The sequence below is a fragment of the Amphiura filiformis genome, chromosome 11 (genome assembly GCF_039555335.1).
Source record: "Amphiura filiformis chromosome 11, Afil_fr2py, whole genome shotgun sequence".
Classification (NCBI taxonomy): domain Eukaryota; kingdom Metazoa; phylum Echinodermata; class Ophiuroidea; order Amphilepidida; family Amphiuridae; genus Amphiura; species Amphiura filiformis.
In genome coordinates this window covers 15,860,931-15,880,656 of record NC_092638.1, presented here as the reverse complement: position 1 = coordinate 15,880,656, position 19,726 = coordinate 15,860,931, and the positions used below count along the sequence as shown (strand labels likewise).

Here is a 19,726-nt window from a genome sequence, read left to right as displayed (position 1 = left end):
TCCAGCGGGCCTGCAGGTACTACTGACAGACGATCCCGACAGTCTTTTGCGTTGTGGCGGACAATGTTCGATGGCGATTCGATTCGAACACTGTCCAAATCTTCAGAACGAGAGTCGTAACTCGTTAGGATGAAGACGAGAATCGTGACTCGTTTAGTGAAGGCAATGAGAAACTGTCGGGTAGCTCGTTATTGACACGAGTTTTTCTATTGATTTTTCTTATACGAGGATTATTTGTATGAACATTATAGTTTATAAGTAATGAACATACACTTATGCAAATAAGCATTAATTTGAATTTAAATTATTCTTTTGGCAGCATATTTTGCCATCAACGTCCACATGTAAAACAAGTTATAAAGCGGATTTTAGCATTTCTTAAATGTTACTTACATGTTGGCAAATAAGCCAAAATGTCTTGTTAAAAGCATAAATTTCTTTTATAAATTTCTGTTCAGAAGAATCCTCATTCCGATGGACAGTATGATGCTTGTTTTACTCGAAACGTGGACTGCATGTATGCTGATTGTAAAATGCTGTTAATGATATTTGACTAGTTTTATCATCATGACCACACTCTGTGTGTTATTGGTGACGTATAAAGGCTCTCCTAAGTTGTTCATAGTGAACAGTGCTATATGAAGTAGACAAATAGGGAATGAAGGTTTAGATAACCTAATCACATTAATATTAATGATATTTGGTGATGCAATCATGAATATTCATGATTAATTAGCATCTGGTAGAGTTTTCAGTTGGCATCAGGGAGACTCTACCAATAAATGTTGTACAACATCAACAAAGGTGTTTATAGACTGGAATGTTTAAAGAGAAAAAAGTAAATACATGTAGGGGTTCTCCACCAGAGACCCTGCATCCATCAAAGCAACAAATTTTACAGTTTTTCAAGATACTGTTATCGTAATTGATTTGAAGTAATCAATTGGTTTCAGTAGCTTGATATTTGGCTAATAAGCTTTAGGAGTTTGGTGGGGTCCGTAGGGAGGGGTTGACTTCAATCGTACTGCTGCACTACTACAGCCTCTGGACTGCACTACTTCAGAAAGATGGAGACAATGGTTTTAACAAAATGTACCTTTGTTTGATTAAAAAAGAAGGAAACACAGCAATGAAATGCACAAGAAAAGTATTGGAATCAAAACAAGCCAAATTTGTTTTTGGAAATATTCGTGATTTGATCAAATTAATTTGTTTGCTGAAACTGAAATGAAACTTGAAATACATTTTTATTGTTTACGTTATGTGTGTCAATTTAAACCTTATGTACAAATCTTTTTCATTTAAACTGGTATAATGTACGCTACTCCAGTGATATAAAATTGACCCAAAATGACATAACAAGTACGTCAAACAAAGGTACATCAATTTAAGTGTTCGATGTCGATATAATGATGCTCTACATAATCCTAACCCAAATTTTGATTTCCTCCCCCCTCTAACTTCCTAAAAACTAGGTATGAAATATGGTGCCAGGAAGCGTGGAGGAGGCAAGTCGCATGTGGAAAACAAGCACACTAAGGAAGAGTTTGATTTGTTGACCAACCTCTTGCAAACATCAGTACGAATCAGCAGACCTAAGAAGGAAGGTACGATAACACAATTCTATGCATATGTAGGGGGTGTGTGTGTGTGTGGGGGGTGTGTGTGTCAGATTCACATGAAAGGAAAAGAGACTGTAAATTACAAGTATTCAGTTTAGATGTAGATAGGTTTCACATGAATCCCCTAGATTCAAAATACTCGACATGTTCACGTAACCTCCTTCAACTCATTTGCATAATTTTGGATTCCAGGATCGTATTCTGATTTGTTGAACCTTCTAATTAGCATACTTTTGGATACCTCCATACTTGGTATTACCTAATTAATTATTAATACCTCTACGTTGTTTACATAGTGATGTCACAGGTGGTCACTTCGTCAAACATCCGACGAATGAATATTTTTGCACCACACTTTATAAGGTGTACCACAACAGGCAAATTTTGGGGTGCAAATTGCACTGCGGTAGTGCTTATTTATTTCGAACACTGGATACGTCACCATTTGAGTTGTTGCATCAACATGCACACAAAAACATATGGTACAATTACCGAATAGGGTGAAACTAGCTAGAATTGAGTCCAGTCCTCGTTTACAGAGTTTAGAGTTGGGGTAGGGCAGTCGTGTAATAAGACGAATAGAGTTGCACCCTTTTCGGTAATTGCTCCAAACATATTAATCATTATATCTTTCTTGTTTTACCAGAAGAGGAGAAAGAGAAAGAAGAAAAAGAGGAGAGCAAGGAACCTGGAGCAGAAGGAGAAGAAGAATCCAAGGAAGAGAAGATGGAGGAAGGAGAAGGCAAGGAAGCAGAAGGAGAGGAGAAGGAGGAGGAAGAGGATACCAAGGAAGAAGAGAAAGGAGGAGGAGATGCGGATGAGGATGAAGAAGGCAAAGAAGGCACTGATGTGATGAATCTACAGGGAACGCCTATTGTACATAACAATACTGTGGTCCATCAGGTGAGCACAGTACAATAAGGCTTAAAAAATTATTTTGGCTCAAAGCACCCGCACACGTTCGTTTTTCTTAGCGCGTCCATGTCAGCTGAAACAGCAAATTCATTTAATTTCTTTTTTTTAGTTTTTAATTTTTTGCCGTAAAATCATGAAATTCTGAGACAAATTTGGAAGAAAAATTACTTGATTCGATACTCGCATTGTTTAGATATAAGACAATTGATATTTGTACTTCAACTGCGTAAATCAACCACAATTTTATGCTGTGTACTTTTGAACACTTAAAAATGACATCTTAATTCAAAATTTAGTTTTTAAAAAAATCTTTAATAAAAAAAATTTAAATTAAAAATTTTTTAAACTGCCGTGGGCTTTCAGACATAACAATTTTTTTAGCATAACATGTTTTTTTTTAATAATGCATAGAAAATTTCATAGCTTTTTCATAACAGGGAAGTTTGAGGTTGCAAGACTATTAAAATATTGGTAGACGTCTCATTTGAGACAAACCATCACCATATGCTAATTGGGGTCAGAGGTTATAGGGGTTAGGGTAACTAACTGACCCACAATATTAGTCAAATATTAAAGAGTAACACAGAAAGGCTTACAAGTACACCCAAAGGTTACTTTTCATTAAATCTGTTCAAAATAATTTTAAAATAATTTTGAGCTCTGTGCACATGCAATGTCATGCATGAGTGCATGTGCTCTGCATGTCAAGTTGAAACATTTAGTCAACCTAACTAGTAACTAATCAAAAACCCATTGTCCTTGATTCCAGGTGAAACTTCTGAGGATGTTCAGGATGGAGTTCTTCATGTATGATAAGGTGCTGAAGGATCTCTTCTGTTACATATGTAACGTGCCGTGTTGGCAGTGGCCGGTAAGTTGACTCACAGTAAATTAGATCACTTTACGTATAAATGCGTTCAAGTATTGGGCTATTCCAGTTGAAGCCCATACACCCCCCTGTGGAAGACATGATCTTAATCTTCCACACAGGTGTAGATTTCAACTGGAGTCACCCATTCAGGTAACCCCATTTGAAGTTCACATTTTGTAGAAGATTAAGGTCATGTCTTCCATGGGGGGGGGGGGGTGTATTGATTTCAACAGGAGTATTTTTGTTTATTACAACATTTTGACAAATGTGTTGATTATGTGCCATATCGACAGTTGCCAGTAAATGTACTCTTGTTGGAGTATCAAAAACTCACAGATCTGGAAATTTTGTGATAGAAAACTTGACAAAACAAGATAGTTAATGTTGATTCTCAGATTTAATTAGGCTATGGAGCAGTGTGCCACACTGGTTTAGGTCTTTGCTTTTCGTGCAAGAGGTTCTGGGTTCAAATTTCTGCAGGTCAAAAAAAAAATCAAATCCACTCTCCCTGTGGCTCACCTGGGACAATTAAGGCAGGGCAGATGATAAAGACCTCGTTACATTCGGTTCTAAGCAGGGTAACATGTGATTGTGATCAGCTATCATAGTAACCCCTTCACCAGGTCACTTGTGCCTGGCTGAAGTTTCATCAGTATTAATTATCTCCTTGCATGAACAGTAATGATTCAGGCCATTTCAGAATTATCAGAATCTCGAAGGGTGCTGAGTATGCTGATGGAAGAGAAGATAGAGAATGAATTTATTGGTTTATGATAGAAAGGACATATTATGGTTGTAGCTTTTTGTATTAAAGGAAAATAAACATTGTTTTTTTTACCAGGTTCGCCGTCGCAAATAATAAAGCAGACAAGCAGAAAAAGGGGCTTCATGATTAGGCTGGTTGAAATTTGAATCTATAAGCAGTCACTTAAACTTATCGCCTCCCTGCAAATATCCCATAGTAGCTAGGGCCGTAAATGCGAGAAATAAATTGCCATCCTCCCTGTGAGGATATATAACAGGTAAAATAGTGGCATGATCAACAGGAATTACAGCTTGTGTCCTTTATTATTTGCGACGGCAAATCTGGTAAAAAAATGTTTATTTATATAATTTTCGTCAATCATACCACTATTTTTGCGTGTTAAAGGAAGATCACTCAAAGAATACATAAAATGACTGATTTGTTTCAGAACTATTGGTCTCATCTGGAGAGCAAGAAACACAAAGAGAATGTTGGCTCTGTGAAAACTGACTTTGGTACCACTCGTCGCGTGGCTCTTGCGCGGGAGTTGTCTGCATTACCCAGCGTCCATGGTCCTGAGAAGAAAGCAGCCGCTGTTGCTGCTGCTGTAGCTGCTGCTGCTGCTGAAGAACAAGAAACTGAAACTGCTGAAGCTGATGCTGAGAAAACAGAAGCTGAAAGCGGGGATGCAGAGATGGCTGATGCTGAAGCTGCGGATGAGGATGAGAAAAAAGATGAGGAAAAGGTTGAGGTTAAAGAGGAGGAGGGTGATGCTCCTGCTGCTGTTGTCACGGAAGAGGCAGATAAGGATGTAGGGTAAGGCAAAAAAAAAAGATGTTTGCTTGCCCTCAACCGACCGACCCTAATTTTGGAAATCAGAAAAAAGTTGTTGTTTTTTCTATTTACTGTACAAAAGAATACCGACCCTATTTTTGGAAATTCCTTTAAAAAAAAAATTCTTCTCAAATTTTTACATTCTGGAGATGTAAAAAAAGGAATTTTAGAAGTTGTGTTCAACATTTTAGTTGTTTTGTAATGTTCGTTGATTCATTTTGATATCGAAATTGTCTGATTTTTCATATTTTGAGCCTTGATTAATACAAACAGTAGAGTTTGCTAGTAATTTTTAAAAAAATCCTGACCGACCGACCCAATTCTCGCTATTCACAATAAGGGCGCCGCCAGCGGTTTGCGATGTAATCGTGATGTATCATGGGAAAAGGTTGACATCCAAGTCCGCATAATACTGAATATTACCATGCTATTACATAGGAACACGTGACAATATTTTTAGTTTGTCAATATAACGGTATTACGCGCAAATCGATAGAGAAAAAATTAATTGTGCACATTTCAAATCACATTATTAAGTATTATTGAGTATCGATTAAGTGTAACACCTTTATTTTGACAAGCTAAAAAATATTGTCACATGTTCCTATGTAATAGCATGGTAATATTCAGATTATGCTGGACTTGATGTCGAATTTTCCCATGATACATCACAATTACATCGCAAACCGCTGGCGGCGCCCTTATTGTGAATAGCGAGAATTGTTAAAATTCATTTGAGGGCAAGCTAAAAATTGTTTTCTTGACCTAAGGATAATACAGTAAAGATTCACCTAATAGCGCACCTGGGCTCCTTTTATGTAGAGTAAATTTCACTTAGAAATAGAGAGCTCCCTTTGGAAATCCCAACAAGAATTGGGGGTCGGTGCCCGTATCTGCTGGTGTGATTTTACTGGAGGGCAATTGTAGTTTGTATATACCGGTCCCTTGCCTTTGTTGATAAACATTGAGGTCAACTCATCTATAGATCATTCCTATTATTGTCATTTTCCTACTGTTGATGGGTTAAACATGGATATCACACCCTTCTTGACCTCACTTTTCTATTTTATAATCAAGTAATACCTTTGTCCTGGCTTTTGTTATGGTCATGTTTTTTGAGGTGGGACCCAATTGTGTCACATCTTGCAATTTGTCAAAACTCCTTTTTTGTATTTCTGATTATATTTCAAAAAAGTTTTCAGCCAAACTATGTAAAAGTATACATTTTTAGAAAGCATATATTGTCAGGATTGCAAATCTGTAAAGCTTGAGTGGATATACAGGGTGTGCCAAAAATATACAGGGTGATTCCGCTGACCTAAAAAATTACATTTCTTTACCACTCCAATATTTCTACATAGTATATTAAATTGGAAAATGAACTTGATATTTGGAATGTACACAGTTAGTCCTTTCATTAAATATATAGTTTGCACTATATTTGTTAAACCCATTGTGTTATACAGGGTGTGAAAAAAGTTGTATTTTAAATTGTTTAATTTAGTGTAAAATTTCCCTAAGTGCCATTAATTGTAGTATATATGATCTTCAAAATAAGACCAAAACCATTTCTTTATGATTGATTTTAGCAAAAATATAGGAATAAGAAGAGAACAAATTTTGGAAAATGTGACAGCTGCACCTTTTTTGGGTGCCCACCTCAAAAAACATGACCTTATGTGATATTGATGGTCACCCCATCAAAAGCAAAACATGCCAATTATAGGAATGGTTTATAAGGATTGGGTATTATTATTTTCATGATAGCTGCATGAAAATCAAATATTAAAACCACTAGAGTAAAATTGTCCACTTTTGCTGCGACTATTGATTATTGATTATCCTGTATTTTTCTATTCACAGAACTGAGAAGAATGGGGAGAAGGAGGAATCGCCTCAAGATCTTGAGAAAGACGACTATTATTTTGTCTGCCGTGTTTGTCTATCCATCAATCCTGGACCAATAAAAGCTCATATGGATTGTGAAAAACATAAGGTATATTAATGTGCAAGAATTTTAACTCAAACATTTGCTTGTTGTGTTTTTTATTTTGTATTTTTAAAAGTGATAGTGCTTTAAGCTGCTTTCGTAAATTGCACAGGTCTCACCATTAGAATTTTGCGAAATCTAATTTATAAAAGCTGTAGATCAAGATCAAAAATATATAATAAAAGACATTTTGTGCTAATGAAGTAATTCCAGATACAGCACATTCAATCTGTAAAAGTGCAGAGAGTGCCCGTGGAAGGCTTTTACTGGCAAACCAGCTCCATCTACTAAGCAGAAAATTAAACAAAATTATCCAGGGCATCTTTTTGGCCTGGTGAACACCAAAATTCTCCTTGATTGGGGGGGGGATATTTGTGTATACTTTGTCCCCCAATTGTCCCTGTCAGTGGAAAAACTTCACATTCCGTCTAAAAACATTGGCCTAGTATACATATATGAGTACATGTATACCGAGCCAAAATGATGCATACCAGGAAAAATGTAATTTTTTCCCCCACCTGACAACTCACCTCTGATATGTTACTCCATGTTATAATGTGTAATTTTGATGATGTATTTTTGATGAATCTGTATTCTATGGACTTTAAAGACATGATATATTGTTTCGACTCAATCCATGATTCTATATTTCCACAGTATCTTGAGAAGTCGCAACAATGGTGTGAGGACTGCAATCTGTTCTTTAACCGTGGTAGGAAATTCATCCATCACTTCCAGACTGCACTCCATAAGAAGGTGGGTTATACTAGGGAATATCTTATTATTTCAAACTTATGCTAAACTAGAAGCATGAATCTGTGTACACAGCCATCAGCATATGCTAACTGGGAGGGAGGGGCTTAATATCAACAGATCACTTGAGCAGCCAGTCAATGGGACTGCGTAATATGCCTTTCCAACAGCTAATCGTAAATCTTCTGAACTAGTTCAGAAAGATGTTATGTGCGGTAGACAAAAACACCATAACCAATCACACACTGCGCCTTTTTTTTTTTTTTTTGGAATAATGAAGAATGTTCAACATGTCATAACAATCCTCTGCTCTATGTCTGATGTGCCTATTATTTACATCTTGATCTTCATGTAAAACCATTACAAACAGAAACCAACCAACCCTTAATTAAATTATAAAACCTTTCAGAGGAGGGACATGCAAACATATAGGCCTATATTTTTTAAAGGAACATAAAAACAGATAAGTTGTTATTGATTTCAACCTGTCTTTATATTTTGATTGGCAGATGTGTGGTCTCAAAGGCAAGCCTGTACAAGTACCAACATCTGTAGCAAGTATGAGTGCTAAGGCTAAAGCTGCTAAGGATAAAGCACCTGGGATAGCATCACCTACACAGGATAACCCAGTTGGTAAGTGTGGGGGTGTGACTCTACTCAAATGACTCAACTCGACTCAAAATTTTAGGACTCATGACTTGACTCGAGTCTTAAATTGTAAATGACTTGAACTTTATGATAACTTGACTCGAACCCTAGATGACTGACTTGACTCGAGTTTGATACAAGTCTGGTGTAGGGGTGTGTGTTTTGTGGATGGGGGCTGTTTTTATCGGCAATCAGGGACTCGTAAAACTAGGGATTTCAAAAACTGGGGGTGTCACCTGTTGGAGTTACTTATGCTAGATACCACCCTTTGGGGTGGGGGGGGGATATGTAAACAGAGTATTGTGTCAATGTGTGTCCCTGGTTGTCACACAAAACAAGTAAGGGTGGGGGTGTGTCGGGGGTGTATGTGTACATGTATTCAATCAATTTGTTTTTCTCATAAATAATGTTAGCTGATAATTACATCCACCCTGAAAGATTGATAGGAAGAATTCAATATATACTCCAGATATTATGGATGCAAAGAATTGCACCAAGTTTGCAAATTATGTGAATGTTATTTTAGGAAAACTTGCAAAACAAAGTATTTCCAATGCCACTTGTGCTAAATTTTGAATTGGATATTATGTTATTCCTTGCAAGGTCTATATGTGACCCGGCAGCACAAACGAGCCGTAAATTCCCTAAATTGTATTCTGTGTTACGGTGTAAAATGTGTACGAAGGTCGTATTCATCGATAACTTAAGCTGGCCCGACATCCGTCTTATTTTGATAGTCAAAAACTAATCAATAATCCTATTGTTGAAGTGGATAATAAGCTTCTACCTAGATGGCCGGCTATAGAACTTTTAATAGCTCTGGTCTTTGTTTGCTTTTGCTAAATCCTGTTCAAGTGGTGGGTTACCAGCCATTGTATTTTGTACAGGTATGCATAACCAACAATTAACAATGAGAGAACTTTCTTAAACCTCGTTGACTTGGGGATGATTTGAAATGACCGCCAATTATGACTGTTTGATATATATTGCCAGCAATGTGGAAAAAGAGACACATGTAAAAAACGTAAAAAGCTATAATTTTGTTGAAGGAGCAAAGTTTAACAAACCATAACCCCGCTTCTGGATATCGTTTGAAGTCAAATGATATACCATTTTTAAGTTTATGATGTTTATTTTTTAAACACGAAATAAAACAAAATTGATCGGGGGAGGAATTTACGGCTCATTCGCCGTGGACGGTCACATATGACACGTTTTTAGTTATTCCTGTATTATTTTGGAATAGCTTTTAATGGCCAACTATAAATATACTACTGCACGATCTGATGTCATGTGATGCATTAACATCTGGATAGAATTCCAGATTGCCATATTGGGATGTTCCAGTTGAAATCCTCACACCTTCTGTGGAAGACATAACCTTAATCTTCCACACAGGGAGTGTGAATTTCAAATGGGGTTACCTGAATGAGTGACTCAACTTGAAATATCCTGTGTGGAAGATTAAGGCCTATCATACAGGTTGTATGGATTTAAACTGGAATTGACCATTTCTTTTACTGTGTAAAGTTTGTAACTATATGTCTTGTACCTATTATTATTATTTATGCTATAGGTATGAAGTTTGCTCAGCATGGTCTGTGGTGTAAGCTGTGTACCACATTCTACCCATCTGGTGATTGTACAAGGAAACAGCACTGCTGCAGCGAAGAACATCACAAGAACTTTGAGGTAAGTAACAAACAAGTATAAGCAAAAACAATTCTCATCCCAAGGGCTGAGAGCAAAATTGTACAATTTGATTTCTTGGGAGTGGCCTTTCTTTACCTTGCTCTTTTCCTTCATCATGTTTCTTTCTAGTTTTCTCTTCATACATAGGCACTGAGTTTTAAGGAGTGCGATCGCACACCTCGGAGCATACCTTGGTTCATCCAGGTGTGCTGTTTGCAGCACACCTGGCAGGGACTGACTCCAACTGAGTTTTAAGGAGTGCGAGTGCGATCACACACCTCGGAGCATACCTTGGTTAATCCAGGTGTGCTGTTTGCAGCACACCTGGCAGGGACTGACTCCAACTGAGTTTTAAGGAGTGCGAGTGCGATCGCACACCTCGGAGCATACCTTGGTTAATCCAGGTGTGCTGTTTGCAGCACACCTGGCAGGGACTGACTCCAACTGAGTTTTAAGGTGTGCGAGTGCAATCACACATCTCGGAGCACTCCTCATTTATCAGGTGTGCTGTTTGCAGCACACCAGGTGTTTTCCAAAACGCAGTCCCTGCATACAGGCCTGCATGCTTATAAGTTTGACCTGAACGTTTTGCTAGAGCCTGGTGGTCCCATCAGGACCCAGGTGTGTCCACCAGGACTGACTGGTTAAACAAACAATGTAATCAAACATTTCCCCTATTGATATGCATTTCTTTATGTGGATACGTAAATATTACTCTTTATTTATTTTTTATAAGCTGAATAAAAGTTATGTTTGATTTCATTGGCTGATGTTCTTGGGAAGTATTATTTTGATGTCAGGTTTCTTTTGTCACATTTTGAAAATTTTACAACAGATCCATAGTCACAAAATAGTATTTGCAAACCAGTTTAGTCAGTTTGAAAAACTTGCTTGACATAAATTTTACGTTATGAAGAATGACTCGTCAATTTACGCATAAAGTAACAAAAAAATAGCCCTTTCAAGTAGGTTCGGGTGATTTTTACAACAATTTACAGGAATGGCTTGCTACCAAGCTTGCTACCCAGCTACCTCAAGAAGAGGTAGCTGCCATCAAGTGTATTGATAAATATTTGCCCCTTTTGCAACAATTTACAGGAATGGCTTGTTATAAATATTTCCCCCTTTTACAACAATTTACAGGAATGGCTTGCTACCAAGCGTAAAGAAGAGGTAGCCGCCAAAGGTGTCGCCGCCTTTATACAGTCAGCTACCGACGAACCGAGAAAAAAGATGATGAAGCAGCCACAAAGATGGAAACGGATCAGGCCGATGACGGAGAAAATGGCGGAGATGATGACGATGACGCTCTACTTGGTGATGATAATGAAGGAGATGGGGAGGAAGGTGGAGAGGAGGAGGAGGAGGAGAGTATATTGGAAGATGCAGCTGAGGAGGAGGAGGAGGAAGAAGCACCGGTCTCACAGGAGGAGCCAGAGGAAGAGGAAGTAGTGGAGGCAAAACCAGCCAAAGGGACAGGAGCACGGGGACGTGGTGGTCGCCGTGGGAGAGGACGTAAGAAGTAGATTGATTTTATCGTGTATATCGTCGTCTACATCACATACTGTCATATCTCAAAAGGCTGCCTTGTGTGATTTGTTTTATTATTGTCATCTAAGTGAGATACACACTGTAGAATTTGCTTATATTAATTTTGAGGTATTTGCAAAATATTATTATCACATTGTCCATTCTTAAAAGAAAGAAACCTACTGAAATATAAACTAACACAATACAACAATGATAATAAAAATCACACAAGGCAGCCTTTGAGATATCACAGTATGTGATGCAGACAACGATATATTGTATACACAGCCTATTTGATTGCTTAGAGGGGTCTATAAATTGCAGTCAATACTTCAGCTACCTATATGTATATCCATTGAATTTCAAATACAGCATGGTTCCAAGTTGGAATAAAAAAAAAATAGAATGTTGTGGAGTACACCTTAAAAAGTACAGTTCAACTGAAATAATCCTAGCTTTTTCTCCATTTTACCCGCCGAATTTCCTGCGGTATTACAATCAATTCCTGCTTTTACAGTTTGCTTCTTAACCCAAACGGTGCTGCAGGGCCAAGAGAAACAAGCTGTGGGTGAAATTTTAATGAATTTATGTGTATAATTGAAGTTAATTAAAAAGACCAGTTTGCGTCTGATGTCAGGACATAGGTGCACCGTGATTGATTGCTGACCTGCGCAGTACGGCATTTTTGGTCTGGTTGACAGGACGTCATACACAAACTAGTCTTTTTAATTTGGTCTTCAATTGTAGCGGGTAGATGGAAGTCAACTGCCTTGTATTGTGGATGCCAAATACTCAGTAGTACAGAAGGTGTGTAAATGTAGCTGTTCTGCTACACAGACCAGTAAGGGTTCAAATACAACAGGTGATATCGTCACAGGGCGGGAAAAACCTCTTGTGTACTTTTTTGCCCTTGATCATAGATGAAGCAAACCATAAAAGTCTATACCTAGGCTTAATCTATTTTCAAGGGCCAAAAGTAAATATGAGGTGTTTCCTGCATGTACTTTGGGCTCTTGAACATAGATGAAGCAACCTCTTCAATATAAAATCTACGTCTACAAGGCTTATGAGGTTTTTCCCGCCCCGTGACGATACGGCTGCCATGTGTAATTGTTGCATTAATATTGTTATTATTTTATGTTATGACATTCTTCGTAATCGCTAATTAGGAGTGATACTAATTAGTGTGAATACAGTATCACAAGTTTTGAGGTCATTAACCCCCTGAGCACTACCTGTCGATCTAACATTAACTCTGATTGGTCAATTACATGATATTTTTACTTTAAACACCAATCAGAACGGAGCTTTGCAAATAATTCGCCCCAATTTTTTGGTGTGGTGAAATTATTCTAACAATGTTGCTGATTGGGCCAATTGATAATGAAATCTTCTTTTTGGCCAATCGGCAGGTAGTTCTCATGGGGTTAAAAAGAAATGGAAAAATCACACAAGGCAGCTACTGCACTTTGTTTGAACACTTCATATGCTAATTGTTGTTATTTAAATTTATAAGTTTAGTGTTTCAGATAATCAGTTTGCTTTTAAAGCGATGGTGTAGAGTGTATCCATTAAATAGTTTGCTTGTAAAGCAGTGGTGTAGATAACAATCTCGTAAAGCCAAAAAATATACAATGTGTGTGACCTGCTTACACAAAATGAGCCTAAAGTTGCCAGGGCGCTATAGAAGATATCATTCATTAAATATGGCAAGATTCAGTAAAAAACAAAGGAATTTATATAGTTATTTTTGAAGATAAACAGAAGGAGCAAGCCAAACATGTTTGGTATGATTTTAAAGCTTCTAAAATAAGGAATTCAAATCTTAAATATCTCAGATTTTGAGAGAGGTTTTAACACAAGTCTCCACATACATAAGTGATAGCCAGTGAAAGAAAAAAATTCACTGACCATCCAGGATTTGAACCTGGGACCTTCAGCTAACCAGACCGGTTATGTTGTCAACTTTGTGCTCATTTTTGTGAGGACAAGTCACATTTGAATGCTCATATATACGGTAATTAATTAAATATGCTTAAAATGTCTGCTATTTTTGGGTGTTGTTGGAATGATTTCAAACTGGGTAATAATCATGTCGTATGAGGGGATGTTTTGTACTTGGAAGAAAGGTATACCTACTTTAATAATGAAAGTGATATGAAAATAATTCAAAATGAAAATGTGTAGTATTTTAGAAGGTAACAGTGTTTGAGTATGTTAAGTTCTACATGTATAATGACTATGTCATAAAATTGTTGTTGTAATGATTGTTAAGATAAACTTAATTATAAGCAATCCAAATCAAGATAGATGATGGCTTCCTTTTTACTAATGCGAGGTCTACTTATGATCAATTGAATAAAGAAACTAAACAGATATTAGTTTTGCCAAGGTGAGAATCCTGGTGTTTATTGCCAAAATCCCAAAGCAACACCCTGGATGCACTGACCAATTGTTAGATAGGAGAACAAATATGAAAGCACATATGTGACCCCTCAGCACAACTGAGCCCTGAAGTCGCCAATCATCATTTTTGAGATATTCAACCAAAATATTCTGCTTGAAATTAGCTTTAAAATGATGTATGTCATGTCTATAGTACTTGACATTTAAGTAGTGAAAAATCAATAAAACAGTCAATAAATCCTTTGTTTCCTATTGTTTATTGTTAATTTCAATGGAGCATATCTCAATAGTGGCACTGGCGACATCCGGGCTCAGTTGTGCTGAGGGGTCACATATAACATTTTCAATACTAGAGTTGTTCAAAATATCAATAGCATTAGCAAGGAACATTGCAAATAAGTTCCAAATTAGCTATTCCAATTGAAATCCATATACCCCCTATGGAAGACATGACTGCAATCAACCAAACAGGGAGTGTGGAATTTGGAGTTAACTCAATTCACACTCCCTTCGTGGAAGGTCATGTCTTCCATAGGTGTATAGATTTCAGTACTTGGAATAGGCCATTGTCAATGTAGTGATTTGATGATCTATTGTACAAGTTGTCCACTATACAGTAAAACATATTCATAACCTCCGCGTATTACACCATATGTGCGTCCCAATCAAATTGCTCGTTAGATGATATACGCACACCGGCGCGGAGGTTATTGATATCCATCAATGACCTCCGCGTATGCTTACGCGGTACAATGACTTCCGCGTGTGCGCATCTGTTGCGCCGGAACACTCACGCGCACGCAACTACCATATTTGCACATGGCGTGATTGCGCAGTGCTGTAATTGGTAAGGCAGTTTTAGCCTGTTCGACTTTTTGAAGGGCGAAAAATAAGTTTTGATAAAAATTGGTTTTTTTTCAACAATTTTCAGATAATAAAATCTTGATTTGGTTGAGTGATGAGTTAAAAATGATGGTTATGAATTCGGTTAATAACTTTACATCAGTTATATGTCGGGCATTGTGAAAAATCTAAACATTTTGCTTTGGACCTCGGGATTTTCCTCGGTTCCAAAGGCAAAATGTTTAGATTTTTCACAATACCCTCCAAATAACCAATGCGCAGTTATTAACCTATAATCAGCGACTTGATTTAGTATGTTTGGTGTTAGAGCTTGAAAATTGGTAAACATAGTATCGTATCTAATTTTCTGGTTTTGGGACATTCCATATTATAATAATAAGCTACATATTGTAGTAAAGGTACCACATTTTAAAGTATTTCATAAAGCTCTGAAGATAAAGGTCTAAATATGAACAATGATTTAGTTTAACCTTGAAGGAGAAGCCCCCTTCTCAAATTTGATGTGAATCAAAACAGAATCTGTTCTCGCAACAATTCTCCTAAACTTGGTTACATAAATCATCAGAAACTCATGCCTATTTTGCCTGCAGTAAGTTATGATGATCAGTCAATTCTCACTTCATTGGGCTATTGAAATGTATACACCCCCTGTGGAAAACATGATCTGAATCTTCCACACAGGGGGTGTAGATTTCAATTGGAGTCACCCATTCAGGAAACCCCATTTGAAATTCACACTCCCTGTATGGATTTCTAATTGCCAGATAAGTTTGTGAGAATCAATTTTGGCAACATAATTTATCCCCTGTTACCACTTACTCCCAAAAGAACATTGCCATTTTTGTCATCATGTGAACTAATACTAAAATCAAGTTGAATGATAAATTGATGGTGATGCTAGGGTGCTTTATGTTCAAAAATCATATTAAGGTCTGCCAAGATATATAAACGCAAATGAAGTAGAACTTATTATTATAAGTTACTCTTATCAATGTTGTCATCAAAATCCTAGGATAAACCTGATGAAATAGTGTTAAAATGTAACTTTACAGGAATTGTATGTGTGGTTATATGTCAAAATAAAGATCTGCAATACTGTATATATTTGATTCTGGTTTTGTTTTATGGATGTGTGAAGTACAAGCCCTTCTCATATGTGGCCATCCACCACAAGGGGCCATAATGTATGTAGGGCAAGTTCTGAGATATTTTATAGTCCTTTGAACATCTTAAAAAACAATAGAAAACAAAAGAATTTTCCAACACATTTATTTTTTACTCCCTTTTTATCAAGCAATAGGGATGTGTAATAAGTCAGTAAATCTTATTTTGAGAAGAATTTGCCTGTTCAATATCTCAAAGTCAAAAAGCCTACATACCATCCCATATGTGGTGGACGGTCACATGTGTACTGAAAGGGTGAGGTGCAAAAGGCAAGTCGAACCCTAATAAACAACCTCCATCCTTGAATACCACAAGGAAGTACTTCCATTTATTTTTAAAAGCTTTCTCGACGGTAATTCATAAGTCATAGAATTTCTGATATCATATTAACCATGTAGACAGTCCTGATGAAGTCTAAGACACACTGACAAAAGCTTCACCACTCGCACATGGACCGGCTGCACTAGTTCTGTGATAACCGACTGCATGTACGCGTTACCGTAGAAATACAATTTATAGATTAAGGTTCGTATGCACAAAAGAGTTAACCGGGTTTAAAGTTGGACCTGGTCTAAGTGAAATTTAATCTCAGGAGAAAGGACATTTTCCTTTACATTTGCTTAAGTTATTTTGTATTATTTTTGAACATTGCATTTTAATCTTTAGAATTTGCTAGCTACTCTAGGAAGGAAATAATAGTAAAGGACCATTCCTGATGGAACTAAATTCCACTTAGACCAGGTCTAACTCTTTTGGGCATACGGACCTAATGGTTTAATGTAATGAAAAGTTTGCAAGCTTGATTGAAGAAGTTGAATCTTGAATACCAAAAGTAAGGAAACTTAAATATAACTAAATATGGTAAAAGACAAAGTGGGTATTTTGTAGAACATTTTTACAAAGCAAGTACCGGTAGTATAAAATAAGGCAAAATGAAATAACAATTGTGTCAATAAGGACTCAATGCAAGAGTACATTACAACCAATTGATTTCTCAATTTCAAACTTGAATATGGTAAAATTTGAAATTTCCTTGTTGCATAATTTTCACGATTCTTGTCGCATTACAAGCTTCTGCCACAAAAATAATATTGTGCTAATAAATGTGACGTGTCATGTCAAAAGGAGACACTTTTGGGCAGGTTATAAATTTTGAGGTTTTTACATATCTTAAATTTAGAGATATTTTGCACCACAACGCTGTTTTCCCCAATGAAACCGGACATTCCTAAGCAAAGATATTGAGTTTGTAAGTTATGATATTATAACATTTGAAGTTGAGATATCGGCCTTTAAAAATATTATTGACAATGTTGACAGTAGGAATTACCTTGAAAAATGTCTCAAAAAATACAAGATGCCAGTTATATTCCAGTCTGAAACTATCAGACAATATTTTAAACATTAATAACATCACAAATTTGCAACAAACTCAAATTGTGAAAAAAATCACCCCCGGGTAGATTTTTGGCTATTTCTCCATTTACGATCCTGCCCAAAAGTGTCTCCTTTTGACATGACACATCACAAATTCCTTTTGTGTATAGGTCAGTGTAAGGAAGCTTAGAACGGTGAAATAAAAAAACAAGTTAAAAACGGTTTGAAAGTGGCAAAGCATGAAAATTTAATGGCACAAACATTTCAACTTTTACAGTGCACTTGTGGGAAAGTGTCCGGTTGAATGATCACAAACTAAATTGCATATTGTTCATTTGTAAAGTATTTATTATTGTAGTTTTTGTGAGGTTCTGTGGAACAATGGGACAACCTGGTATTGTTGTTAATGGAAGTTCATCTGCAAGGTTGGGTTCATTTCAAAATTTCACAAATATTATTAAAATGCAGCAAATGTGGTCAAAATTAAAACTTCCTAGATTTAACTGTCATTTGAGAGAATTATATCAAATCAACAATTTTTACACACCCTGTACATGAATGGATCAAGCAAAATGATTTTCAGATATGATCAATAACAGAATTATTGTTCAACTTCAAATGTGACATGATCTGATCCATGGGGGCCAAAGGAGGCATTTTTTAAAATTGAGTTACTGTAATTATTACATTATACATACAATAGGCTATCATTTACTGAAAACACCAAAGGTCTAGCTTACTTGGTTCTAAAGTTATGAAGTTTTTTGATGTCTATTTTCTGATGTATTTTATTGTTTTTTGCTCCATATTTTAACCATTATCTCAGTTTCAAATTTGCCGCCTTTGGCCCCCATGGACCAGATCGTGTCACAAATGTGTGCAACATTTATTTTATATGTTCATATATATTACAATCTCTTGTGGTGAGGTATTGAGTTTGTGATACATCAACCTCGTAGATAATATTACAATTGCAAAAAAAAATTGATTTTTAGAAACATGGGAATTGATTTTATGCAACATATGGTTTGATTTCCTTGATTGTGTTATAAATATCTATCACTGGATGTTTTTGTGCACACATTTAGCAGCTGAGAAAAAATATGATTTGATTTTGTTTAATATCAGGATGCGACATAAAAAATATGTTTTGAAACAAACATTGCATTATCTCAATCACCCAAGATGCTGGTGTGCATAGTTCATAAAAGATGCACTAATTAAATTTGTTAAAATAATCCCAGGGAAATAATACTCTTAAAATTTAAGGTTACCAAATCATAAAAATTAAAAGGTGTCTCAACAGTTCAGCAGACTAAACCTGAAATGGTCTAGCCATGGACACAATGATTTGGATCGTTGCTTTACTGCTAGCATAATGGGCTATTCCTGCATGTCCAGTGTACATCCATACACCCCTTATCCTCAGGGAAAAAATAGGCATTTACAAAAATCATTGTTACTTCCTTGGCCCTATCATGTTTTACTATTTTATGCTTTTGCTTTGCCATGGAACTATAGTTAGAGGACCAAATATCATCAGTCTAAAGGAGTTTTGGCCTACATTATTATATAAAAGAATATTATAATACAAATTTACATAAACATGATCTTATATATAAATATAAACTTTGTTATAAAATGATTGAAGAAAAAAAAAGGTTTACTTTTATCATCCATCAATCATCTCACACAGTGGCGTAGCTGCCGGGGGGAAAGGGGGTAATCGCCCCCCCCCTGGCAAAAATTGCCTATTTGGGCCCCGCCCCCTAGTGCAAGGAAAAAAGTGGAAAAAGGAGGGAGAGAGGAAAAAAGAGAGAGGGAGAGGAGCCAGGGAGAGGAGGGAAAGAGAGATATTGGAATCCATACGATATGCAATTATCAATAAGCCTGGCAAAATTGTCTATTTGGGCCCCCCTAGTTTGGGCCCCTGCCCCATACAGGCTTGCCCCCTCTGGAAAAAATTCCAGCTACGCCGCTGATCTCACATGATACATTAAATAACTCACTGTTCTTAGAATACTTTTTAGGGGAGTGGGTTATCATAGTGGTAGTGTGCATTGCACCACCGAGGTCCTGTGTTCAAGCATTGGCAGCTCCCAAGCAGCTTTATTTTTCCCAGTATGCCGGTTGTATTGTGAAACTGGACTTTAGTATGGGCTCGGAGTATTTTGTTTTGCAGAAATGAAGTGTTGATATGTATGACAGGCTTAAAACAATACCTTTAGTCTCTTATTCTCAGCGAGTCATTTAAAGGTCTGTGACCCAATCGACAGGCTCATCCCCCATTTTCATTAGATTTTGGTATCAGAAGA

The 19,726-nt window shown here is 36.7% G+C and overlaps 1 protein-coding gene across 1 annotated transcript; it reads left to right on the top strand.

Moving 5' to 3' along the window:
• On the top strand, positions 1-12,050 carry LOC140164416 (uncharacterized). The gene is made up of 10 exons (XM_072187696.1): positions 1-16; positions 1,476-1,607; positions 2,269-2,525; positions 3,307-3,408; positions 4,602-4,969; positions 6,851-6,983; positions 7,635-7,733; positions 8,240-8,363; positions 9,955-10,070; positions 11,214-12,050. The coding sequence occupies exons 2-10, from the start codon at positions 1,478-1,480 to the stop codon at positions 11,520-11,522; spliced, it is 1,638 nt and encodes a 545-aa protein (XP_072043797.1). The 5' UTR covers positions 1-16; positions 1,476-1,477; the 3' UTR covers positions 11,523-12,050.
• The last annotated feature ends 7,676 nt before the right edge of the window (positions 12,051-19,726 follow it).